The sequence below is a fragment of the Petaurus breviceps genome, unplaced genomic scaffold, assembly GCF_028583685.1.
Source record: "Petaurus breviceps papuanus isolate PSGF00001 unplaced genomic scaffold, PetGlider_PUasm1.0 186, whole genome shotgun sequence".
Lineage (NCBI taxonomy): Eukaryota > Metazoa > Chordata > Mammalia > Diprotodontia > Petauridae > Petaurus > Petaurus breviceps.
In genome coordinates, this window is record NW_027185798.1 from 41210947 (window position 1) to 41237912 (window position 26966).

The following is a 26966-nucleotide window of genomic DNA, read 5'->3' on the forward strand; positions in this document are numbered from 1 at the left end:
AAAAAGTACCACATATGATGAAATAATATTGTATTAGAAGAAATTTTAAGGAATTTAGGAAGATGTATATAAACTGATACAAAGTGAACGTTATACACAGTAACAGCAATATTGTGAGGTTGAGCAACTGTGAAAGTCGTAGCTACTCTGATGAATACAATGATCCAAGGTAGTTCCAAAGGACTTACGGATGAAAAATGCTATCCACCTCCAGAGAGAACTGATGAACTCCTAAGTGCAGACCAAAGTAATACCTTTTTCACTTTCTTCATTTCTTTTTATTTTTTGCTAATATGAAAATGTTTTGCATGACTTAAAAAAATAAAAGTATGCCACAGATCATCTATACAGAATAAGGAAATAGATGAGATCCAAAAACAGATCACAAACCTAGCACAAGGGCATACATAATACAGTAGGTTGGGGAACTTTAATTATCTGGATACCTGCTAGAGCTCTCTTTTTGCCAAAAGCAGAGCAACTAATAATTTTTTGACAGGCCTTAATGGTAATTTCATACTTTAAAGGATAGAGGCATCAGTAAGTAGAATTTCTATTTGGGTATCTAATTCTCATCAACATAGAGGAACTAATTTCTGGGGTAGAAATAATAGGGCCTCCTAGGGAAGAAGGGTTACCACTAAATTGTAGTGTCTGTGATAGAGGAGAAAGGACAGCTGGGCAGTCAAATATGCACCCTAGATTTTGACAGCAAATTTCAAGGGGCTCAAAGGAAGGAAAAATAGGATTTAGTAGACTAAAATTCTGTTGGCTAAGTCAAACAAGGGCAGATAGAAAACTCAAGAAAGAAATTCTGAAAGTACAAAGGCAAAGATACCAGTTAAAAAAAGAAAAACAAGTGTTATATGCAGAGACTATTGTGGATGTACACAACATCTTAGATTTTTTAAAAATCCATGCAGAAAATGGAAGCAAGAGCAGGTAGCAAAGTATAAATATGAAAGCATGATACAAGTACAGTAAGCTCAAAAGAGCTCAGCTTGGGGCGGCCAGGTGGCTCAGCGAGTAAGAGCACCGGCCCCAGTGTCAGGATGACCTGGGGATCGAATCTGGGCTCAGACACTTAGCACCCACCCAGAAACACCTGGCCGTGTAACCTTGAGCAAGTTACTTAACCCCGATTGCTTAAAAAAGAGCTCAGCTGGCAAGGAAATCTAGAGACAAGAAAAACGTTTTGGATTTTTTTGTTGTTTTTTTTTTTTAAAGCAATTGGGGTTAAGTAACTTGCTCAAGGTTACACGGCCAGGTGTTTCTGGGTGGGTGCTAAGTGTCTGAGCCCGGGATTCGATCTCCAGGTCTTCTCAACACTGGAGCGGTGCTCTTACTCGCTGTGCTACGTGGCCGCCCCTTTGTTTTTGTTTTAAATGATTGTACTGGGTTAAAAAGAAAGTCCGGGGTAGATGACTGCTCAGAGGATTTAAGAGTACAACAATGAAAAAGGGGGTCAGAGCTTTTTAATTATGATTATAATATTAATTATTAATCCTTATTACACTTCTGTTTTCTGTACTGAGGAGAATGACCTTTGGATTGGGGGGAAAAAAAGGACAAAAATGGCTAACAGTTTATAGGTAGCATAAATAGCTCCTTGTTCTTTGGGATGAATTCAGGTCACCCAGCCCAGATGAACTATATCCTCCTAGTTCTGAAAGAACTAGCAGGCATGATTGCTGAGTTACTGTCAGTGATGTCTGAAAGATTATGGAGAATAGGAAATATAACCAAAGCCTAGGCTTGAAGATGAGCAAATGCCCCCGTTTTCAATCCACTGGAGCTATTGAGATTGCTGAGAGAGAGGGCATGGAAAAAGGAAACAGTGACCTAGGATAATTAGCAAGCATTTATTAAGCACTTACCATGTACCAGGTACACCCCTGCTTAGGGGGTGGAAGATGAATGATGATCCAGCAAAGAGCACATAAGAGGAGCACTCAGTCAGTTAAGGAAGCTGGGAGAGAGCAATGTTATAGAAGATGAAAAAGTACAACCATTTACAGCAACTGGTACTGTGTCATGATGACTGGTTGAAGGAAACGGGTACATTTACCCAGGAGAAGGAAAAACTGATGAAACAAGGCAACTGTCTTATAGTATCATAGAATTTTTAGTGAAAGAAAGATTGGGCTAACTATTGTGTGGCTTTAGGGAGAAGATGCACAGAATCACATTTAGCACTGATGTGAGGAGAAAATTCCCAGCAAGTAGGGCAATCTCAAGAGTCTACTAATCCGCCTCAGAAGGTAGTGGTTTCCCCATATCTGGAGTTTTAAGCAAAGGATGGATAAGGAATTCTTTGCTGATTAGCCCAAGTGTTAGTACCCTTCCCCCATGTTTCTTTGTATTTACTTAGTATGTCTTTTAATATACCTGTTCCTTCTCCCTGCCAGAATGTAAGCTATTTAAGGACAGGAATGGTTTCACTTGTCTATGTATCCCTTGTGCTTAGCATAGTACCTTCCACATAGCAAATACTTAAGAACTCTGCTTATTGTATTGGGTATGGGTTGGATTACATGGTCCCTTCTTCTGACTCTGGAATCCTGTGATTCTGTGAGATCCTAAGATGGATCATTTCTTACTACAAAATGCAGGGGACTCTTGATGAAGAAGATGACCTTTGAGCTGGGGCTTGAAAAATGTAAGCAAAGATGAATAAAGTTATTTCAGCTCTAGGCACTGTACAAAGACATGGAGGTAAAAATCTCTGGACATGTAAGGGACTTGGGGTAAATAGTAAAGTTTGCTGCCACATTAGCATTATGGTAGGGAGCTTTGTGAGATAAGGCTGGAAAGGTAGGGTGGTGGTGGGAGGATGGAAGTCTTGTATGCCAGGTTAAAGAATTTAGTTAAGTAGCTTTGCCTGGATGATCTCTAAGACCCCTTCTAACTGAGAGACATATAACTGAGGTGAATGGAACCACAAAGAGAACATGTAGAAAGGGGGAGGAAAAGCATGATTTTGATTTGAAATGTCAGCATTCTGATAGGAAGTCATCAGCAAAAGGAAACTAGGCTGTTGCCCAGAATAAGAGGGCAGAACAAGAGGCACTCTTTAAAAATCACTTTTTTTTTTTTACAAATGCACATATTTTCTGGCACCAAATTTTCTATTTTCTACGGCACACAGGTATTTAATTTTGCACTAAATCAAGTCATTTATTACAGTAAAAGCTCAAAGATTCTAGGACCAAAAACACAGTGAGTGTCATTATCTAATTTTGCCTAGGATGAACAATTCCTTAGGTCTCAAGTTTGGTCCTTGGTCAGAGCCCATTCTTCCTTCACAATGACAAGTTTATCTCCTGTTCCTTGGCCCCAAAGATTGAGCTTGGTGATATTTTCTAGGGGAACAAAAGATGAAATGTCCAAACACCTTTTTGTTTTGCAGCTTGAAAACAAGGAGCTTCGGGAACTGTTGTCCATCAGTAGTGAGTCTCTCCAGGTGAGGAAGGAAAACTCAATGGAGAGTGCTTCCCAAGTCACCAAATAATGCTCACCTTTTGAACAACTGCTGGAGAGTACCCCCGCAGGGAAGGGAATTGGTAGTTATTTGCTCTCTCTGTGTTGTCTGTTCAGTGTCATCTTCCTGCCTCAGGTTTGATTTGGGGCCAGGGGTAACAGGAGGCAGCTTGATTGCTAGTCAAAGCCTACTTCTTACAAATTATCATTCTTCCAGTATCAGTGAAGGTATGACTTTCATTGAGCTGTCTCCACTCCTTTTTCCAGGAGATGACTTTTGCTTCATTTTGGGGACCTAGTTTATCCAAACAATTTTTCTATCTTAGTTTTTTTTTTTTTTTGTGAGCCATCATATTTACTTTGTTTAAGATAGTGAAATGGAATTCCAAACGAAGAACTATTACAATTCAAAGCTATTTGGTTTGGAACTAGATTTTGGCATTTAGCCAGAATAATATTCTTACATAGAGAAAAACTAGCAGTTTATCTATTTGTGGTATCATTCAGTTTATCTAATGTTTTAAAACTCTTTGGTGCTAGGAATTGGGGCTTTGTGACCTACTGTCCTCACTCTTATTTTGAGAGTACCCATTATAGCCAATCCCAAGAAAATATACTTGAAAATTATAGTCTATTATGTCAGATAGTAAAATTGTAATATGATTAAAACCATGTTTTTTGGTTTTTTTTTTTACATCTTCTATTTCACACTGTACTCAGTTCAAGGCTTAAAGTATTTTTTTTCTACCTACTGTGTAGAGTCTATTTTTCAACCCTGTCTGCCTAAAATTTTTGACCTGTTGTCAGTCAGCCAGCCAGATTTAAGGCACCTCTTCACCTCCAGTTTTTAATTACTTATTAGTTTCTTAAATTGAATACAGGTATGGTGTTTAAGTTCCGAATTGACAAGGGTTTCTTCATATTCCTGCTTTGCCATTTTCACTTTGATATTTTTCCCAAAGAGTCTGGTGGAGAAAAAAACCATAAATTAAAATTCCCAGTTGGAGAGATTGATGATATTTCCACTTCAGTTCCAAACACTTATCCAGCCTATGAAAAATATACTTTTATTATCACAGTATATAGCTTGACAGCATATCTTGAGGGTCTCCTGTTGGTTTTGAAATCTAAAGATCATTTGATGGTATTGCCTAAACTTTTTGGTTTTAAAATCAAATTCTTCTACCATGTTGTCTTGGTTTCATGGTAATATATTTCTTGTAAATATTGTCTTATCTTCCCACCCTGTAGTTGCCACCTTCTTTATTACATCTTACCCCCCAGACTACTCTTGAGAATTCAGCTCACCTTTAGGAAGCAGTATTCAGGCAGTGTTGAGGTGGAGGACAAAATGTCCAACCTTCCTAAACACTTAACATAGTTTTGTGTCATGAATGAACAGTGCATCATCTAAAAGAGCTTACTGTGAAGTGTTTTGTGATAGGTTGGGTTTTTTTTGCACAGTCACAAAGAATTGTATTGCTATTATCACAGCATTTTACCTTCAGCTCCAAGATCAGAATATCCCCCAGAAATCATGTGTTTCTGAGTACCAGTGATGCCAATTTATCTTTCCTGTGGATGATGTTTAGAGGGACAGACTTATCTAAGGTTTGAGAACTGGCTATTCCAGTATCTGAATACAATTTATTGAAAGCATTCCTGTCCCTTTGTACTAAATATGTATCTTCTCATTCACAAGCAGATGAACTGTTAGCCCAACTTTTATGCCTTAAAATATACCATTAGTGCCACTTGAAGTCATACAAATAGGTAACCCTGTTCTTTCTTTATCTGACCATAGTAAAATTTTAATGGAGTTGTTCACTGGCATAAAGTCAAGTTACTTGTTAAGGTGTATAACATGGTGTTTACTACACTGTGGTTCTGTGTCATCTGTCTTCTAATTGGAGCCATTTGAAACAGCTCTTTTACATCTCAGGTTGAATAAATCTGTACAGTAAGTGGTTTACCCTCCCTTCCCTATATAAAACAAAAATAAAGGCTTGAAATGTGTTTTTGATTGAAAGTAATTTACAGTGCTTTGAGCTCTTAAATGTGAAAAATATTAATATGCAAGTTGTTTGTTTTGTTTTGTTTTTTTAAAAGCAATTGGGGTTAAGTAACTTGCCCAAGGTTACACGGCCAGTTTTTTTTGTGTGGGTGTTAATTATCTGAGGCTGGAACCAATTCTGGATCCTCCCGACTCTGGACTGGCGCTCTTACTCACTTCGCCACTAGCTGCCCCTGCGAGTTGGTTTTAATGTCATGCTTAGAGGGCAATAATAGCCATCATGAAGCCAAATGAAAGTAAAGGGGATGGTACCATTTGGCATCCCCCCCTTGTGGCAAAATGATGTTCAGATAGGAAAAATATCTTTGTGGATAAAATTGAGAAATGTGGGATAGATGAGGGTTTACCTTGGGTACCTGTGAAGATTATTTTGCCATTGAAAGTTTACCACTTCTTGTGATTCAGCCTCAGACTTTGTTGTGTATTCAGGTGGGAGGTTTGTCTGAAACTTTTTCTTAGGAAAATTTACTCCCTTCTGATAACCTTATGATTAAATTGCTGTAAAATTTCCTAGAAGTCCACTGGTAAGCCAAATTTTTTGAAGTTTACCATTTATTAAGTGATTGGATAGCCATTATCCACAAATATTGAGCCTAATGGAGTTATATTTAAAAAAAACAGATGTTACTTTTTGTAAATTAAAAAAAATTAAAAATAAATATTTCTTTAGCGCTAGCACACAGTCTGTATTGCTCATCTAACATAGTAACTGCCTGAATGATCTGAATATGGAACCTCTTGAAGAATTCTTTTTTTTTTTTTGCTTTTTGGAGGGGGGAAGGTAGGGCAATTGGGGTTAAGTGACTTGCCCAAGGTCACACGGCTAGTTTTGTGTTAAGTGTCTGAGGCTGAATTTGAACCCAGGTCCTCCTGACTCCAGGGCTGGTACTCTATTCACTGCACCACCTAGCCACCCCAATTCTGACTTTTTTCTAACAGGATGTTTTTATACGTGGAAAATCTTTCCATCTTAGTATAATACTTTGACCACAGGTAGTAAACTGACACTCTTCCCTTGACAAATCAATAATCACAGGAAATGAGAGCATATGAGAACTTTGGGGTAGGGGTGCATGAAATGCTGGACTTGTGGTTTCATAAATGTGAGGGACTTGGTCTGAAGTCCTCTTCACTGATACAGACTGACAGCCTGACTGAAATATACAATATTAGAAAACTGTCTAGTTTAAGGGCACTGAGAGTTTAAGTAATTTTCTCCATGTTCATATAATGTGAATGTGTTAGAATCTGAACTTCAACCCAGGTATTCCTGACCAAATCTGACCCTCTATCTAGTTGTTGGAAAGGAAATGGATACTGTTGAAATGGGTTTTAAATGTATGTTTAGCAAACTAGCACTTTTCCACTACCTACCAAATACCAGAAATATGAAGAAAAAGCAAAAACAATACCTACCCTCAAGGAACTTCCAATGTGAGAGATGTACTTTATATAAACAGGTACATTAAAAAGTCATCTGTACCTTTTACTACAATTTCTTATCATCTACTCCTTTCTGGTTTCCAACACCACCATTCAATAGAAATTGTTCTCTCAAGGTTACCAACAAAATCTCTTTTAACTACTAAATCTTGTGGCCTTTTCTCAGTTGTTAACCTACTTGATCCTTATACAGAGTCTAATGTTGTCCCACCCCCCAGCTCCTGTATACCTCTATTCCCCTAGCTTTTATGATACAGCACTCTAATGGTTCTTTTACCTGTCTGTTTAATTTTAAGTCTCATTTACTGGAATATTACTTATCTTATATCCCACACACCCCCAACTACAGGTGTTTACTAAGCTCTGTAGTTGGTCAGTCTTCTATTTGTGATCTCATCTGGTCCCATAGTATCTCTATGCAGATCACTTACAAATGTACATATCCAGCCCTCATCTCTCTCCTGAACTACAGTTGAATATTGCCAAGTGGTGCTGGACATCTCCATCTATATGTTCCATCAGCACCTCAAATTCAGCATGTCCATAACCAGACTCTTATCTTCTCCCCAAACCCATCCTTATAGTCACAAAGGCTCTTAACCTTGGAGTCATCTAACTTTTTTCCACTTTTCTTAAGCCCCATGTCCAAATAGTTGACAAGTCTTATCAAATCCACATGCCTACAGGGGCGGCTAGGTGGTGCAGTGAAAAGAGCACTGACCCTGGAGTCAGGAGGACCTGAGTTCAAATCCAGCCTCAGACACTTGACACACTAGCCGTGTGACCTTGGACAAGTCACTTAACCCCAACTGCCCTCCAAAAAGCAAAAAAAATTAAATAAAAAAAACCACATGCCTACACACAGCCTCTATTCTACTTAAGATCTTCATCACCTCTTACCTTGATTATTAGATAAGCCTTCTAATTGGTCTCCCTGCTTCCAGTCTCTCCCTACTATACTCTGTTCTCCAAAGAGCTACCAAATTGTAATCCTAAAGTATAGATTTGACCATGTCACTATCCCAGTCCATCTCCTACCCCCACTACTCAAAACTTCAGTAGCTATTGCCTCTAGGATAAAATACAGATTCCACCTACACTGGCTTCCATCTACTTTTTCAATCTGATTTTCTGTAACTTCCCTTCACACATTTTTCATTTCGGTCAAACTGGCCAGCTAATTGTTCTGGTCCCCATGTCTGGAATACAGCCCTACGTCACTTCAACTCTTGTACAATCCCTTGCTTCCTTAAAGTTTTAGCTCAGGTGCCAGTTCCAGCAGAAGCCTTTCTTGATCCCTGATCCACTAGTTAACTCAGCATTCTCTTGAAATTACTCTGTACTTTATACTTAGTTATTGAGGTGTTATATTACCCCCCCACTAGGCTTCACCAGACTACCAGAGAGAGCCCAGGACCCCCAAATGTCTAAAAATCTACACTAGATGATCTCTAAGGGCCCTTCTAGTTGTGAGGCTTTGAAGTGACATGGGATACTGTTGTATGAATACCTTGATATAGAATCTTGTTTGCTTTAAACTGTTACCAGAGATGTCAAGAGTGAAGCTGCCTGACCTGATTTTAATCTTGCCCTATAACTGAAATCATGTTCCTATCTCATCCTTCTGCTCAAATTCAATTCAATAAAACATTTATTATGCACCTACTATGTACCAAACACTGTTAGGTTCTAGGGCTACAAAGATGGAAACGGAGCTGTCATGGAGAATAATGATTATTTTCCTAATAGGTCTTTTTCTGAATGTCATTTATAATGACATTTTCCCCTGCTCACTTCAATGTGAATAATTCTAATTACTAAGCACCTCTTGTGTGCCAGGCACTGTGCCAAGTGCTGAGGAGACATAGAAAGCAAAAACCACTGGATGTCCAAAGATAAGAAAAAAGACAATTCCTACTCGAAATAGACAGCAAGTATAAGTATTAATAAGAAGAAATATGAAGTAGTTCAGTCCAAGTTACCTGGATTCCAGAAGCCCATCTGCATCAGGGGCCAAACATGAATCCAGATTTTTCTGACTGAGCCCAGCTCTGTCTGTATCATATTTTTGCATGGCTGATCCTTCATATAGGTCAGCTCTCATCTCTGCTAGCTCCTTGCTGTGAGACTAAGAACAACAGCAGAACTTCCGAGCCGCTGGTTTTTTATCGTAAGCTAGAAATCCGATTTGAGTGAGGCTTGAATGAGGTAATGGGTTGAAAGCACTCTGTAAATGTCATCATCGTCATCATGACTACTATTGATTATCTTTTCCTCTTAGAATTCTCTTCAAAGGAGACCCTTCTGATCCTACAGTTGTTAATGTTTCCTTATCCCCAAATTGCTGTGCATTTGTATGCACATAAGTATCCCCACAGAAGAAAATAAGCTTCTTTAGAGCAGGGTCAGTTTTTTGTTTTCATCATTTTATTCCTAGGGCTTTGTGCTTATGTCAGTGAAAAGTGGTCTCTTCAGTGCTGTAGTCTTCTATCTTTGTGACTCTTCCTCTTCCTGTCCAGATGAGTAGAGTACAAAGGCTGTCCATAGGTTATCCCTCACTCTGGCTACATGACCAGCTCCTCTCCTTTTCTAGTCTTACAACTCACTGATGATTTCCTATATATGTATATATATGTAAAGTGCAACTTGACCTGATCTGAGAGCTAGGAAGACCTGGCCCTGACACATACTGACTGTGTGCTGCTGGGCAAGTCACATCACTCAGTGCCTCAAATTACTAAGGTACAGAGAAGGTGCCAATATTGATAGAGTTCCCTCTGCTAATCAAATTATAGGCCCAGTCCCCATCTTCCAGGTCCATAATACATACTGCATATGAGTAACCTGCAATTTGGATTCCTCTGAAACAGCAGCATTACATGATTCATAGCCATATAGGCAACAAGGTGGTACAATGGATAGAGTATGGGACCTAGAGTCAGGGAGACATGAGTTCAAATCCTTCCCCAGATGTTTACTAGCTTTGTGACCAGAGGCAAGTCATTTAACCTCTGTCTGCCTCAGTTTCCTTAACTATAAAATGGGAATAATAATAGCACCTATCCACAAGGTTGTTGTGGGGATCAGATGGGGTATTTGTGAATAATTCTGCAAACTTTAATATACTATATTAATTATAGCTATCATTACACATAAAACGTCGCTAGAAAAAATTGATATTTCCAACAGGAGCTTGTCACTGAAAGTAATGATAATAATAACTTATATTTGTATAGCACTCTAAGGTTTTCAGAACACTTTACATATCATTTCATTTGGTTATTGGAAATGCTTTGTAATTTCCAAAAGGCAGTCCCGCCTGTTTTCTTCCTCCTGTTCAGCTCTGAGCCTTCATTATCCATTTCTATCAAATCACATGCCTTTTTGTAATAATGAAACAGTAAGCTGTGAACAGAGTAGGCACTTAATGAATGCTTGTAGAGTCAATAAATATCTCCTTTTCCATAATGATCAACCTTTTCTGGCTTCCTCTCCAGGGCATTCACAGGAGAACAGATCTCCTCCACCTTCTTCTGACACTGTTTGCTTCCCTGGTCTGAGGTCATCACTGTAACCAATCACAGTAGTACAATTAACGCATCTCACTTTGCTTCACTGACCAGTTTCCTTATCTATTTAATGAGAGGATTGGGCTGGGACAGGGGTCCTTAATCTAGGGTCCACAGTCCCTTCCCCTTCCCCCCCCCCACCCCGGCAGGAATTCATGGATTTTAAAGAAGATCCACGAGCTTGAATGGGGAAAAGTTTATACCTTTATTTTCACTAGCTAAAATTTAACATTTCCTTCCAATTATGAGGGCAATAAACATTCTTCTGAGAAGATAGCAGTCAGCTTCACCAGACTGTCAGAGAGCCCAGGACCCCCCAAATGGCTAAAAATCCCTGCACTAGATGAGCTCTAAAGCTCTTCTAGTTATGAGGCTTTGAACTAACATGGGATATTGTTGGAGGAATACCTTGATACAGCATCTTGCTTGCTTAAACTATTAACAGATGTCAAGATGAAGCTGCATGACCTGATTTGAATCTTTCCCTGTAACTGAAATTTTCCTTGCTCTATTCATGTTCCTATCTCATCCTCCTGTTCAAAATTCAATTCAAAAAAGCATTTATTAGGCACCTACAATGTGCCAAACACTATATTAGGTTCTAGGGCTCCAAAAATGGAAAAGGAGCTGTCATGGAGAATAATGATTATTTTCCTATTAAGTCTTTCTCTGAATGTCATTTATAATTACATCCCCCCTGTTCTTCTTGCCCTCCTTGCTTCAGTGTGAATAACATTTTAAAAAACTGATTTTTTTTTTTTAAAAAGGTTTCATTTTTTTAAACTTGTGCAATAGATTTTTGGAATGTTGTGTATTGAGAATAGCAGCATGGCAGTTTGGGTGGAGTACCTGAAGGGGAATGAAATTTTTAAAAGAAAGGTTGGAGCCAGTTATGTAGGGTTTAAAATGCCAGTATATTTTGTATTTTACTTATATTTGATGGGAAGCCACTGAAGCTTCTTGAGCAGAGAAGTGATATGGCCAAACACATGCCTTAAGATTATCAGTTTGGATACAGTATGTGTAGTTCAGACCCTAATTAGCATTGGTCCAATTTTCTCTGTAAAATTTGAAGAAAAATGTCCATAATTCATTAAAAATATTTTGAGCTTATTGTTTTAGTTAAATAAAATTATTTAAACAAACTTTGATAATGGTGGTTTTCCTAATTATATAGCAGTGTTAAAATGTTTGTTGTAATAAAAATGATGCACTTTCCGGCTCAGTGAATAGAGCACTGGCCCTGAAGTCAGGAGGACCTGAGTTCAAATCTGGCCTCAGGCACTTAACACACTTACTAGCCTTGCCTAGGCAAGTCACTTAACCCCAATTGCCCTCCAAAAAAAAATGATCCACCTTCACTGATTTTGTGACTACCTGCATAAGTAAATAAGGTAACAACATTTTTCAGTTTTTTAATTAATCTGAATAAAATCTCCCCAAATCATTGGTTTAAAATATGCAGAGTTTATCTGTTTAAAAAAAAATCTATATCTGAATTGTCAAGATAGCATAGTAAAATTATATTAAGAACAGAGTTCTAAGAAAAATATAATTAAATGGTAACTATAGTCCAATAGAAAAGTATCAGATTGAGAGTCAGGGATCCTCTATTCAAATATTAGTTTTTGCCTCTGAGGAACTGTAGGACCTTGGTCAGTGGGCCAAGTCACTGAGTCTCTTGGGGCCCTTGTTTCTTCATCTACAAATGAAAGCTGGATTAAATGATCCCTAAGAGCCACTTTCACTGAAAATATATTCTGTCCCTGCCTTTACTGAAGTAGCTTAATTTAAATATGTTTCAAACTCCTTAAAGGACATTTAGGTATCATCAGAATAATGATATCAGAGGTTAAAATTTTTCTTCCTTGTAAACAGTTCACAAAAAAAGATAAGAATTTGGTTTGGAACTACTATGTGTTACATTATGATATTTGAGAATGTATGCTCTCAGATCCGATTCTACTTTTAGCCTAGCTTCACATGACCTTGTTTCCAATGGAAGAGCCCAAGGCAGTTGTCTCTGTAATGTTAGATGAGAATGTCCAGAATTAGACCTATCAGAAGTGAAGTTCTCCATTTAAGGACTCCACAAAGGGACTAAAATAGCTGGTTTGAGATAATGTTTACATTCTGCACATTTAAGTTTCAAGCTGATGTCCCAGAGACTTGTGAAACTTAATATGTCCAAAACAGAATTCACTCTCTTTCCCCAAAAAAGTTCACCTCTCTTCCAAACTTTTATTTTTGTCAAAGACAACACCATTCTTCTAGTTTTCCAGGTTCATAACCTCAGCATGATCCTTGATTACTTACTTTCCCTCACCCCACATAGCCAATACACTTCTTATGCTAAATCTTGCCCTTTCTACTTCTAGATCAGTTCTTGAACCTGACTCCTGTAGTTATATAGCTACCACCCTCATCAGCTGTCCCCTAGATCACTGCACCAGCTTCCTAATTGGTCTTCTTGACTCAAGTCTCTCCCTTGAGTACGTCCTCCACATTGCTACCAGGGTAATTTTTCCCATTAGTGGAGATCTAACCTTGTCTCCCTCCCCTACTCAAGAAACCTCAGAGGCTCCCTATTGTCTCTAGGCTAAAATAAAAACTCCTGTTTGGCTTCTAAAACCCTTCATAGCCTATCTTTCCAACTTTGTACATTACTGACTCTCCCTCACTCTGTGATATAGCCAAACTAGCTTTCCCTCTTCCTCATATACATCACTCCATTTCCTGCCTCTGTGCCTTTGCACTGGTTTGTTCCCTCTGACTGTATTGCACTCCCTCTTCATCTCTGCATCACAGAATCCTTTTCTAAATGCAGCTCAAGCACCACCTTCTGCCTGAAACTTTTCTTGTCCTTCCTCCAAGCTGCTAGCACATTTCCTCCCAAACTACTTTGTATTCTTTTACATTTATTCTGTATATGTGTGTGTGTATGAGCATATGTATATATACACACATATGACACTGGCTTCCCTACTATTCTTTGTGCAAGACACCCCATCTCTTGACACCTGGCATTTTCTCTGGCTGTCCCCCATACCTGAAATTCTTTCTATCTATGCCCTCCAGATTTCCCTAGCTTCCTTCAAGCCTCAGCCAAAATCCTACTTTCTACAGGAAGCTTTTCCCAAATACCCTTAATTATAGTGCCTTCCCCCTGTTGATTATTTACAATTTATCCTATACATAGGTGTTTTCATGTTGTCTCCCCCAATAGACTGTGAGGCCCTGGAGGAGGCAGAGACTGTTGGCCACCTTTCTTTCTAAACTCAGTCCTTGGCACAGTGCCTGCACATAGTAGGCACTTATAAATGACTCTCTACTGACATTTACTTGTTTCCCTCTTTAGAATGTAAGCTCCTTGAATAGGAATTCTTTGCTTTTGTATCCCCAGTGCCCTGCCAATAAAGTACTCTGTTGACTGATTCTACTAAAAAAGTAGAGCGTTAAAAATGTTTCTAACACGGCTCAGCACAAAGGGATATTCTTTAAGTTGGGAAAGAAAGTTTTCCACTTAAGAGTCACTGTTGTGTCTCAGGTTGAAATCTTGATTTTTAAATTGTGAAACTGTTGTGTATAGACAGAAGAATAAGTTCTCATCAGACTTGTTGAAAGCTAAATAACTATAGTTTAAAATTGCCTGTGAAACATTTACTATAAGCTAATAGCACCGGCCTAACTTGATTAAAGTTTGTTAACATGGGCTCTGAAGTTTATGCTTTTTTCAAATTTGTGATTTTGGGAGACAGGAAATGAAATTATAGACATCAGCCCTATTTCCTGATTCAGTTACAACCGGCTAAATGTATCGCCCCTTCTCCCTTTTTTTTTTACCTTAAATCCCTTCTCAGTACCACACCTGTTGAACCTCTTGCCAAACTCTCAGAAAACAATGGTGAAACAGTCCCAGGTTTCCACGTCTGTTTCAGTGACAGGAACGCTCCTACCTCTCAGACTGCATGCGGTTACCTCCAGTTTTGCGATGCACTGTCAAGTCTGTGAATGGCATATGCGGCTGCCGATTCATTTTCCTTTTATTTATCCAGGCAGGAACCTTTTTGTATTTAGCTTTTCCTTGCCAAACCATGCATTTCAAGCAGCCGGTGGGGACTGGTCTCACTCAACTAGGCCGCCAATTAATCTTTCTTTAAGAGTCAGTCCTTCCCTGCCCGACCACTGTCCCTGACTGTCGAAGCGGGTGGTACGGTATGGAACCCTAAGAGAGAACAAGCAGAGGGGAGAGAAGCCCTAGCCCTTCTCCGAGCTGCGGCTGCGGCGGCCGCTGCTACCGCCAGCGCCGCTGCTGCCGCCCGGGCCGGCGCTGACGCAGGAGACTGTCAATACCGACTTCCTGGGTCCGCCTTAGAACTGGCGTGCCCAAGGCCTTACCCCTAATCTCTCAGCCCTACACGTCACGAAGCAGGCTGTGACAAGGAAAACCGAACAGCCCTCTGAAGCTTCCCTGCGGATTCAGTAAACAAGAAGTGGCCGTCCGCAGCACGTGGGAGGGGAGGGAATGAAAGGGAAGGACCTTCGCAGCCATCTTAACTGAGGGCAAACACCGACAGACAGGTCGGCGTCCCTTAGCTTCTTTGCGCAAGCGTAGCATGAAGGCTTTCCACCTCCCTGTGCACGCGCTCGTAGCTCGCTACTCTCGCGAGAGGAGCGAGATTTATTCCTACGTACCGGGCCGTGCTGCTTATGGCGGCGCTGGAGAGGGGGCGCTGAGCTGTTGGGGTGAGTATGACCTCGGGACCCCGTTGGGAGCGGGAGGGTACCGGGCTAGGGACAGAGGATCAAACTACGACTCAGGGGAGGGACTACTGGGCCTAGAATGGAGACCCCCTAGAGCTCTAAGGGGGAAGGCCCCTCCCGTTTCTCCGAGCCCGGTGTCTAGGGCTTTACCACCCGCTCGGAGCCCAACCGCCTGGGCCACGCACCAGGCTGGGGAGCTGCGGCTGGGGAGCCGGGGTCAGGCGGGGGGAGGGGGCGGTATAAGTGGGGGTGGGGGGCGAAGATGGAGGCTCCGACCGCAGCCAAGATGGAGGCAGAGGGTGCGGGGCTCGGAAGCAGAGGGTGCTGGGAACTGTAGTCCAGCTGCCGCCCCCCTCTGCGGCCTGGCCTAAGAACTGGAACTACAAGTCCCGGCGGGCGGGGGCGGGGGGAGCGGCGCGGTCCTTTGTGTGTGACTGGGAGCGGCAGCGGCAGCTGAGTTGGGGCCCGGGACTGGACTGGATCCGGCTCCTCTGTTCCCGGCATTGTACCCACCCGGGGACCAAACTACGAGTCCCAGAGCGCAGTGCGGCGGTGGTGCCTTCCCTTTGTGTGGCGGCGGAGCCCCCGCCCGAGCTAGGGAGCCCCTGCCACCTCTCAGCCTCCTGCGGTGAGCCGGTGCGGCTGAGGCGGCATGCCTCCTGTTCCTTTGGAGCACTTCCCGGGCCGGGGTCCTAGACCGGCTCACCGGAACTCTCCAGGCACGTGGCCCCCGGCCCTGTCACCTGTGCGAGGGGCGCTTCTGCATTCCCCCCGCTTGGGGCTTAGGGTTGGCGGCGCCCGTGGTGGTGCAAGACCGCGGCCCACATTGTGCAAGAGCGGCCTAGCTTCGTCATTCTTCCCGCAGCTGGGTCTCCCGGAACTTCGGGCTCCACGGAGGCAAGCGGCGTTCGGAGTGACCCTCCCCTAGTGGTCCTCTTATCAGGAAATCGGTTTAATGCCTCGGTTTCTTATTTTTTTGTAGCTTTCCTTGCTATAACACAGAGGTGGCCCTGCCCAACAAAACACCTTTGGGCTTGGGAAGTACTCCAAGACGTTCCTTTAATTCACTTTTCCATTTCTCACATCTTAGCTCTGGAAACTTAGCCCGACGATTCTCTGGCAACTAATAACTTCCTAACAGTTTGTATCTAAAAAACTTTGTCCCTAATTTAATAGGGGTTCGGGGAAGCAGTGGAAGAAATTGTGACATGTGACCGGCGTAGGTGTTTATTCAGTGGACCTTGGGTTTTACCAAGTTACTCTGAATGGAAATCGGTGGGAATAAACAGCTAGAGTTGGGCGCATTTAAATACTGGCCCCATTACTTGCAAATGCCGCCCTCTAAGGCAGCCAGGACTAACATTTAGTTCATCAGCAATATATATGTGTTCGTTGGGATTCTAGAAGGTGTATTATTAGGCAAACTTTCGATAAAATACTGAAGAAAGTACAGTAATTGTGTTCTTTCGGAGCTAACCAAAGATTTAAATGTCACCACATCAGAAAAACCTGTATTTCAGCATTGTTTTCATTTTGCTTTCTTTGAGCCTTATTACAGAAATGGATGATTGTGTCTTAAGTATTTGCTTATGCAGCTGCTCGGGATGCTTAGCATTTGGGTGGATATTTATAGCAACTGAGTTGAAAAGTAAAGTATTTGACTGAGACCCAGAAGATAGGTTTCCTTTTTTTCTTTTTTAATTTTCTTAAGTTTGACTTCTAAAAGGTGTAGTTTAAAAGTGCAGCCACATTTTAGAGAGAAGAAAAGATTACCTTGGTTTTATCACACTTTCCCCCATCCTACTCCCCCCCCCAAAAAAAAAACTTTAAAGCCATAACTGGCCATAATTTTGAGTGACTAAACTGTAATAGAAAAAAGCACTTTGGATGTATTTTTTGTATTAACTTTTTGGATTGTATACTACAAAGTGAGCCTTTGAGTGTGTATATTTAAGAGGACTTTTAAAAGCACATTTTTAAGAATTCATTGTCTGTTCCTATTCCTGGCTTCATATAAAAGTTGAATCAAAGTTCAAATCTGAGGGACCTAAATTCATAGAAGAGAATCTTTTTTGAAAGTATCTTTTCAGTGTGCCCAGCTGATGTGCCATCTCTTATGGCTTTTCTTATCACCTTAGTGTTTTCTCTCTCCTCAAATTATCTTATGCTTGTTTGAGTGAATTGGTTTTAATAGTCTTGCTTTCTAGCATTTCCTAGTTTTAAGTGGTGAAATTTCTCCAGTGAGATAAAGCATTTTATCTTCAGCCTGTTCTTTCATTTTTTTAATGAGCCTAAATAAGTGGAATTTTCTAGATTAATCTTCATTGGAGAGGTATATTGTCCTTTTTACCTAGGAAATAATCAGTGTTTGTGTCCAGAGGTGAATTTACTGTTGGTTTGTGACTAAAAAACATCTGATCTGTGACCAGAAGTTTCTTCAAAACTGCACTTCAGTTTGCATTCACAGCCAGTACACTGTCTGTTGGTTATTTGTATCCTTGCTTCTTTGATTCCACTGTCTCAGAGTCTTTGTACAAGAGCCACCAATTTTTTTCATTCCTGTATAAGAAATTGGTCTGCCATTTCTCAGGAGTTTACTTTTTTCATGATAAGTTTGTGACTCTTTAAGATTTAAAAGCTGCATTACCAATAGGACCTTATTTGATCCTCAAAAGGATCCTCCGAGAGAGGTTCTAAGGATGTGATTAATTCACATTTTATAGGTGAGGAAACAGATTCAGAAAATAGACTTGCCCAGAGCCACACATCTAGAGTGTCTGGGACAGGATACAATCCCAGGTCTCCTGACCAGTGATTTTTCCACTACATCATGCTACCTCACTCTCTGTAATACTTGTAATTTTTTACTATTTCATGAGTAATATTTTCCATTGGGGAAGTGAGAACCTTTCTGAGATTGCTAATGAACTTAGTGCCTGAGGAAGCCACTGCTTGCCGCTTAACTTCTCTATATGACCCTGGATAAGTTACTTCACCTCAGCCTCAGGTTTCTCACCTCTAAAATGGGGGTAATGGCACCTACATCACTGGGTTGTTGTGGGGCTCAAATAAAATATGTGTTAAAGTCTTTGAAGTTTGCCAAGTGATATATATGAATTTTAGTTATTTTCATTTAGCAGCTATGGTCTATCAAGAAGAGTTATGTTGAACATAGCTTAACTTGTGTTTATAAGTGTATGGGTGTATATATAGCTAACTGGTGAATATGAATATACACTAACATTTTTATTTCTGTCATCTATTCATTCTACATGTTATAATGTCTCCAAATAAATAATGTTTTAAGTGAAAAGTAGCTCATAATAATCACCTGATATCAAAATAATGGTTTGAATTTATCGCAACAAATTCTAGCTCCTTGGATTCATGTGGCAAGGAGTTTGCAAGTTTGTCAGTTTTAGAATACTAGATTTCATAAGATTAAGAATTAGAACAGCCCTAGAGACCATCTAATCCATTCTTTTTCTTTTTGAGAGTTATATCAGGGTGCCTAGAGGCAGCCAGTATGCCTAGACACAGTGGACACTGAGGTTCAGACAGCCCCAGACACTTAGTAGCAGTGTGACCCTGGGCAAGTCACTTAACCTGGTAAAACTTCACTATCCCATTTGTAATAAAATAGAAATGACAATTGCATCTGCTTCACAGAGATTTTTGAGGATCAAATGAGTTAATGTGAGTGCATTGTAAACCTTAAAATGATAAAGAAATAGAAATCACATTATTATGTGACCTACTCAGGTCATTTATAATTAGTAGCAGATTTAGGATTTGAATACAAGCTCTCTGATTTCCAAACCCAGCGTTCATTGATTATACTACTCTGCTTTTCTCTTTATCTAGCTCTTTGATTATCTAACTTTTCACCTCAGTTATAAGGAAAGTTTTTCATTGGGGTGAAAGGAACCTTTCTAAAACCAACAATTTAGTGTTTATAGAGGATATCAGATTGATGGCCTCTAAAATTTGGAGTAGGGAATGGAAAACCTTTTCAGTTAACTGAAAATATCAGTGGTATTATCACCTTACTCTCTACAAGGTGTCCCTTTTCTTTTGTGAACCTCCTTTATCAGAACACAGTGTGAGAGGCAGTTGTTCTGATAGCCTTAGTGATATGTTTCATGGTAACAACTCTTCATTTAAATTGACTGTTGGCTTCACGTTTGACTAAATTCAAATTTCTAAACTAGATAAAACTATTCCTATCACCCATTTGAGTCTTTCTCCTTGATTTTCCCTCGAGGGGGGAGAGGGGAAGGTCCAAGAACCAGGAATGGATTGCTTTCTGTGAAAGGCCAGAGAGGATTGTGGACTGGTTCATTAATTTTCCCTAAGTGGTTGCTTGTACAAATGTTCTGAATAGTTTCCACAAGGTTAAATTAACTGGGGTTATGCTTAATAAGAAAGTAAAATTAGTCATCTTTTTAAGAGAAAATAAGATTCTAATATATCTTGCTTTGATTCAAGTAAAATAATTTAACCTGTAACTTCTTTAAAAAGTGATAATATTGGGGAAAGTTTAGGAGGTAATATTTTCCAGAGTAGCATTTTTTTAATTGAGGAGAAAAATGGGCTGGTAGCTAGTATATGAAAAGAATCCTTCATTATATTACAAAAATTCTCAGGTACATAGTCTTCATTTAAATTAAAGTTTCACAATGTTGTTTGTGTTCAAAGAGTCAATGTGGAAGCCCAAAACCAGTTTTTAAAAACAACCCACTGGAAATGAAATGTCTTTGTGGCAAATGAAAGTTGATATTATTTCATTGCATAAATGTATATCCAATGAAGATAAAATGTCAAACAAATCTTCTCCTATAAAGGTGCTATAAAGTATTAAACCATTCACTTTGTAAAATGTAGAAATATTGTTTAGTGAACTTTAATGAGCGAGACAAAACAAGTTTTACTAATGCTGGAGACTAGTTCTATGTTAATCCTGCCCTTGGGTTTTAAAAGGTACCTTATTTCTATTTGGATAGTCAGTAGCAAGTGTGATGTTTTCAAATAACACCACCCCAAATTGGGTTAATCCAGTTCAAGATATTCAAGATTTTAATAGGTTTTCAATTGTTATTTTCTGTTTTATAGTCTTGGCTTAAGCTGTTGCATGATTCAGGTTTGCAGTTAAACAAATCACCAGACTAACCCATACTAAACCAGGATTACTGTTCCCCCATCCCTTTTACAACATTGCTAACAAACAGACCTCTCTCTAGTGGTAAGAAATTTAGCACCAACCAGAGGTACAATGTGTTACAGGGAGAGAGAGCTGCAGTTGAAATGCATGGACTTGGTTTTAGATGCCATCTCTGCTCCTTACTACTCTGTGATTTTAGGCACGTCATTTAACTTATCCAGACCTCAGCTCCTGTTTTCTAAAATTACAGTGCTGACCTTGACTACCTCTAAGATTCCTTCAATCTCGAATTCTGTGCTACTGTGATCTTAAGGGAACACATTCTACTGCTGGCCAGTGCTGTTTGCTAATAATTTTTTCCTCTATATCCTTGAAGACAGATGTCTAGTCTCTCCTAAGTCTTTTCCAGGCTGAACTCCCCTAGCTCCTTCAGCCAGTACATGTAGACTTAAGATCATGTTCACTTCTTTGGCTACCATATCACACTGTTGACTCCTTGAGTTTACAGTCCTTTAAAACCTTCAGGTCATTTTTCTTGTTAACTCTCGATGTGTTAGGACTTGTGCGACTAATTTTATCCCAGTATGGGGCTTTGTATTTATTCATATTAAATGTCATTCGATGGTCACCCCCATTATTCTAACCTATTGACCTTTTTGGATCCTACCTCTATCAGTACACAATGGGGTGTATTGGAAATAGTGCTGGACTTACAAAGTCCCAGGCTGGATTTTTAACTGGCCTATGTCCATGATGGTGACATTTCCCTGTCTCTGAACCTCAGTTTACTTATCTACAAAGACTAAATATTACCTTCAAGGTTCATTCCAGTTCCGGCATTATATTATCTTCAGATATGAAAAATATGCTGTCTCTGCCTTTGTTCAAGTAAATAATAAAAATATTCAGGGCAGCTAAATGGCTCAGTGGAGGACCTGAGTTCAAGTCCATTTTAAAATAATAGCTGTGTGACCCTGGCTGCCCCTCAATCTACCCCCCCCCAAAAAAAAAAATGAACAGAATAGATTCCTGGGCACTTTTTATGTAGCCCACATACTTCCATCTTGTCCACAAGGATTTCATGAGAGATTTCTGTTAAATGGGCTTGTGTCTCTTACCACAGAGCAATTTTGAGTGCCTTTGATTCCTAAAGAAAAATTTGAGGTGTTCTGTTAATATCAAAATATTTTATAAAAACATATTGATTAAATGCTGTATCATGTCGTTTTTGCCAGTATACCATTTAAATATAGCATGCTGTGGAATATGATAGGTTATTTTAAAACGAGTAAACTTCAGACAGTAAGCTACTTTTCAGGAGTTTTGCATCTGACTGGGGAGATGAGATATAAACATGAAATGGTTAATTAACAGTGCAAAGCATCATATAATTTAGTACCAAAATGAGTAATGCAGAAAATGAGCGTTGGTAATTCAGAGGAGGGGAGGAGTTCTGTGTGTATTGGATCTGTGGTGATTTTGAACAGATGAGCTTATCGTGAAAAGAGTACTGGATTTAAGGCAGCGACTTGGAACAGTAACTTGGACCCCTGGGGCTGGTCAGGAAGACCTGAATTCAAATTTAGCCTGAGACACTTTAGATGTGTGGTCTTGGACAAGTCACTTACCTCTGCCTTAGTTTCCTGTATTTTGCCTACATTTTCTGTAAAATGAGATAATAACATCTCATTCGTGCAGTTGTTGTGAAGATCAAAGGAGATATTCATAATGTGCTTAGCACAGTGCCTGGCACATGGTGGATGCTGTGTAAATCTTGTTATTGTTGCTGCCATTATTATCTGGAGTCAACAGATCCTGGGGTCAAATAAGTTCCGACATTTATTTTCTATATGGCTTTGGCCAAGTCACTTCAATTCTGGACTTGTTTCCTCATTTATATAATGAGGTGGTTGAACTAGATGGCCTTAAAAGTGTTTTCCAGCTCAAAATCTGTCTTCTTGAAGGAATACCAGTAAGAAAAAAAATACATGCAAAAAAGAAAGAAAATGAACAGAAAACACCAAAGGGAACAATTTCATAGAAACTTGGGAAGACTTGTATGAACTGATTCAGAGTAAAGTGAACCAAACTAGGAAAACAGTTTTTACAATTTTTTTTTACTAAAAGTTTTTACTAAAGGAAAACAGCTCTGAAAAAACAAGGACTCTGATGAACCACAGTTTTGAAAGACTGGTGCCCAACTATGTTACAGAATAGGACATACCTTTTTCAGACACAGCCAGATTGAGACTTGGCTTTCCCTGACTATACACATTTATTACAAGGGAATTTTTTTTCCTTTCAATTTTGGGATAGGGCCAAGAAAGAAAAAAGTATAGAAACCGCATGAGCTGTATTGGAATGTGATGTGGTATGTTTCAGGGGGAAGGAAGCCACCCCCTGAATAAAACTGGTTGGAATAGCAGGGACTATAAAGAACTGAAGGTAAAGAAAAGATACATATATGTGGTAAAGGCAGATTACAAGAATTAAATAAATCTTGTGTGCAAGGGCACTGTGCCTATATGCTAAAGAAGGTACAAAGTTTAGAAAGTTCCCTACCCTCATGAAATTTACAGGTATTGAAGGGTAAGCCACCCATGTAATAAACAGTGTTACACAAGTCAGTTACAAAATAAAGTGCTCTGTGAAGAGGGTCAGTCCTTACCTACACCAGGATAGCTTCAAAGAAGAGGTGACATTTCAATAGGGCTTTAAATAAGGAGTGTGAAGTCTTTGTACTAAGAGGAGGAAGTTGGATATCCCACATAAAAGGAATATTGTGAACAAAGGCTTAGAACTTGAAGAAAGTAGGAAAATTCAAAAAGCAGTGAAGAACCTTAATTTGACCATGGGTAGAGGGAAGATAATAATAGTACTAGCTAACATATACACATACATATATGTGTGTATATACCGTATAATGCCTTAAGGTTTATGTAGCACTTTACAAGTATTATTTCATCTGGCTTCCATCTATGTATCAGGATAGATGGAGCCAGATTATGAAAGAGAGTGAATGCTAGGAAAGGAAATATTTTTCTCAGCAGTTTATTTTGCTCAGATATTTTAGGAGAAAAAATGACCTGATCTATGTATATGAAAACTTAATGGTGGGAGGTATAAAGAATGGTTTAGAATAGGAGAGATGAGAAGGGGTGTAGTCCAGGGGAAAAAGAAATAATTTTATTTGCACAGCTCTTTACCATTTACAAAAAGGTGGTTAGTGTATTATCCTCATTTTACAGGTGAGTAGAATAATTTGCCTCAAATTTCACAGCTAGTAAGTGGCAAATCAAGGATTCAAATCGAAGTCTACTGGCTAATTCTAGCATCAGCTACACTATACTACCTCCCTTCACAATCCTCCTATCTAACTCCAAACTCACTCTCCTCTCTTACCTTCCTCAAATCCCCATTCAGTTAATTGGCAGTACCATTTCCTCAGTTACCCAGACTCAAAACTTTGTCACCCACCTTTGATGCCAGTCTTTAAAAGTACATATTATGTATAACTGGGTGGTAGCAAACTTAACCTGTTTGTCTGTGTCCCCTTCTGAACTCCCTTCTGTTCTTTTTATGAGAATGTTTTGTTGAAGCTATTTTCTTTGCATCACTGATTTCTCACAAATTCCTATCCCTCCCCCATCGAGCAAAACAAATAAAAAAATTTGCTATATCTGAAAATATATGTCTCATTCTGAATCTCTTATCCAGTAGTTCCAAAAATGTCTCCCAGGGGTCTACTACATGAGAACTATTTACATAATAACATTAAGTTCTAATTTCTAATATGGCAAATATCAATAGAGATAACTCACATTAACAAAAGCTCTTTATTGAAGGGGTCCTCAATCATTGGGTTTCTAAGAATGGAAAAGTTTGAGAACTGCTTTAATCACCTTCATCTTTTGAAGTCATAGTTTGTCACTGTGTTGATCAGAATTCTAAAGTCTTTCAGAGTTGCTTCCTTTTTTATATTACTGTTCCTTGTTATGAAGTAGCTCTTGGATGATAGACTTTTTGCTCCATTTTAAAAAATAATTTGTATAGGCAACTTGTATAGGAGTATTTTCTTCACTCACTAAGAGGCACTAGCTTTTTTCCATTGGAAAACAGGCACTATTCTCATACTTAGATTAATGAACTAATGGCAGTTCTAACATGTCTACTAAGCCTCTTTCCCCCAGTAAACTCCAGCAGCTTCTTCTCTCCAGATCATATATAAAATCCTCTCTTTTGGCTTTTAAAGCCCTTTACAAGCTGGTCCCTTTCTACTTTTCCAGTCTTCTTATACTTTAGACTCATTGATGTATTGTCTATACTCTATGATCCATCAACATTGACCTTATAATTAAATTGTTTTCTATTAAAAATCCTTTACTCCTGCCCCTCCTGACCCCCTTCTACCACTGGAAAAAAAAAAAACTTGTAATAAATGTATATGGTTAAACATAACAAATTTCTGCATTTACTGTCCAAAAAATTGTATCTCTCTGTGCATCCTGAGTATTTCCCTGTCAGGAAGGAGGTGGGTAGGTAGCAAGTCTTGGAATCCTGGTTGCTTATTCTTAAGTGTTTCAAAGTTGTTTTGTCTTTATGTTCCTATTGTTGTGTAACTTGCTCTCCTGGTTCCGTTCCTTCATTCAGTATCAGTTCATACAAGTCTTTCCAGGTTTCTCTGAAACCAGCTACTTAATGGTTTCTTACAGTTCAGGAGTATACCATCACATTCAGATACCATAATTTGTTCAGCCATTCCCCATTTCCTGGGCACTCACTTAGTTTCCAGTTCTTTGCCATTGCAAGAAAGTTGCTATAATATGGGTCCTTTTCCTCTTTAATATTTTGGTGGTATGGACTTCATAATAAGTGGTATCTGGGGCAAAGGGTATGCTTTCTGGAAAGGCTGGACTAGTTCACAGCTCCACTGACAGTGCATTAATGTACCTGTTTTCCCCTTCCCATTTCCTTTGTTGTTGTTGTTGATGTTGTTAGTTGCTTTAATTTGCATTTTTCTAATTATTAGGTTTTTGGAGGATTTTTTCATATGACTATTGATAAGGATTTCTTTCCTTAAGAAACTATCTTTGCCTTTATCAGAAACTTAATGCAAATGTTTTTCCCTAGTTACCTGCTTTTTATTATTTAAAAACTAAAAGGAGTTTATTAAAAAACATAAAGGCAGAAATGTCTTGGCTATTGGGCCAGAAGGGAAGTACCGTGTTTCCCCGATAATAAGACACTGTCTTATTATTTTTTTGGACAGAAAAAACACCAGAGGGCTTATTTTAATGAACATTGACAGCAATTTTAATAAACAGGTAAATGTGAACAAAAAAAATGTACCTTTATTCAATAAGCAAATCACTGGTGAAAAACAGGATGACGTGTTTCACCGGGGGGTGGAGGGGGTGCATACAGAGGGTACCGTAATGTAGCGTGTAGCGCAGGGGATCACCTTCACTACAGTAGCAATCTCAATAGGGCTTATTTTCGGGGGAGGGCTTATTTTAGAGGAATCTTACACAGTAAGGAGAGGGCTTATTTTCGGGATAGGTCTTATTATCCGGGAAGCACGGTAGTCCCTGGATTCAAATCAGGACTGCTCATAAGAGTAAAGACATTTCTGATAGATACACATTTGCAAGAGGGGATGGACCATTGTCTCTTACATCCTCCCTAATGCCCTGCAGAAATGAGATTAGTGATGAGGGATATGGACAGCTGAGTGCTAGCTAGCAGGTTACAAGAAAATGAAGGGGATAGGGTAGAGTATGTGCCCCAAACTGGCTCCTCCCCCAAATAACTGATCAACAAGTACCTAGAAGACAAGTAAGGGTAGAAGCTGTGGGGTCACTGACAGCACAAATTTCAATAATTCTTCCCCTGACCCCCAGTGGTGCTAACCGTTCGTATACATGGTGCAGCACCACAGTTAGACCTATATCAGTATTCTATCCTCATCTGCCACTTGGTTGCTTGTAAACGTGGGAGTTGGCTTGGGGATCAGTTCTTTGCACCAAAGGAGGCATTGTAAACAAAAGCACACAGTCCCCATCGAACATGAGAAAACCCACAGATACTTTAGCACGTGAAAAGTTTTGAACCCCCAACATATCCTGTAGCACATGGACTTTGGCTATTCAATATAGTCACTCTGTGGATGTTCAAATGATAGGTCATATACTTTTACACTCTTCTCCCCCACCCCTAATCATAGTTTTCTTCCAGGAGGAGTTACTCTTGACCTGAGAGTGGTGCTGGGCCTCCCTGAGTACCCCATACACAAAAATTATCTACCTTACATAGAAAGGTGTATAGGACTTTCTCTGAGCCCTTTCAGGGCTGCTCATCCACCGTTTAGTGTCTGCCTGTCACTTAACACTCACCGGTGGGCAGCTCTAAGGAGCTGTAGCATGCTCAGTGGCCACACCATGGACAGGCTATCCCAGATTGAGGATAACAGGCCTCC

The 26966-nt window shown here is 39.6% G+C and overlaps 2 protein-coding genes and 1 long non-coding RNA gene across 11 annotated transcripts in view; 2 read left to right on the forward strand and 1 right to left on the reverse strand.

The window, feature by feature from the left end:
- The window catches only part of SIKE1 (suppressor of IKBKE 1), a 27016-nt gene extending 15305 nt beyond the window's left edge, over window positions 1-11711 (forward strand). For 2 of the 3 annotated variants that reach the window (XM_069090285.1, XM_069090286.1), the window contains exon 5: window positions 3410-5496. In XM_069090285.1, coding sequence (XP_068946386.1) covers window positions 3410-3511 — 102 coding nt within the window. In that variant the 3' untranslated portion in view covers window positions 3512-5496. Of the gene's footprint in view, window positions 1-3409; window positions 5497-10494 lie in introns of those variants that run through there. The other variant, XM_069090287.1, reaches the window with a different exon arrangement.
- Window positions 3807-15008, reverse strand: LOC138162825 (uncharacterized). The gene is made up of 2 exons (XR_011168722.1): window positions 14410-15008; window positions 3807-4445 (listed from the first exon to the last, which is right to left on the reverse strand). It is a non-coding gene; the product is annotated as an uncharacterized lncRNA (long non-coding RNA).
- Window positions 15009-15162: 154 nt separating this feature from the next.
- CSDE1 (cold shock domain containing E1) overlaps window positions 15163-26966 on the forward strand; it is a 57786-nt gene continuing 45982 nt past the window's right edge. For 5 of the 7 annotated variants that reach the window (XM_069090278.1, XM_069090281.1, XM_069090282.1 and 2 more), the window contains exon 1: window positions 15163-15312. The gene's annotated coding sequence lies outside the window, so the exon portion shown is untranslated. Of the gene's footprint in view, window positions 15313-15790; window positions 15959-16026; window positions 16050-26966 lie in introns of those variants that run through there. The other 2 variants (XM_069090280.1, XM_069090279.1) reach the window with 2 other exon arrangements.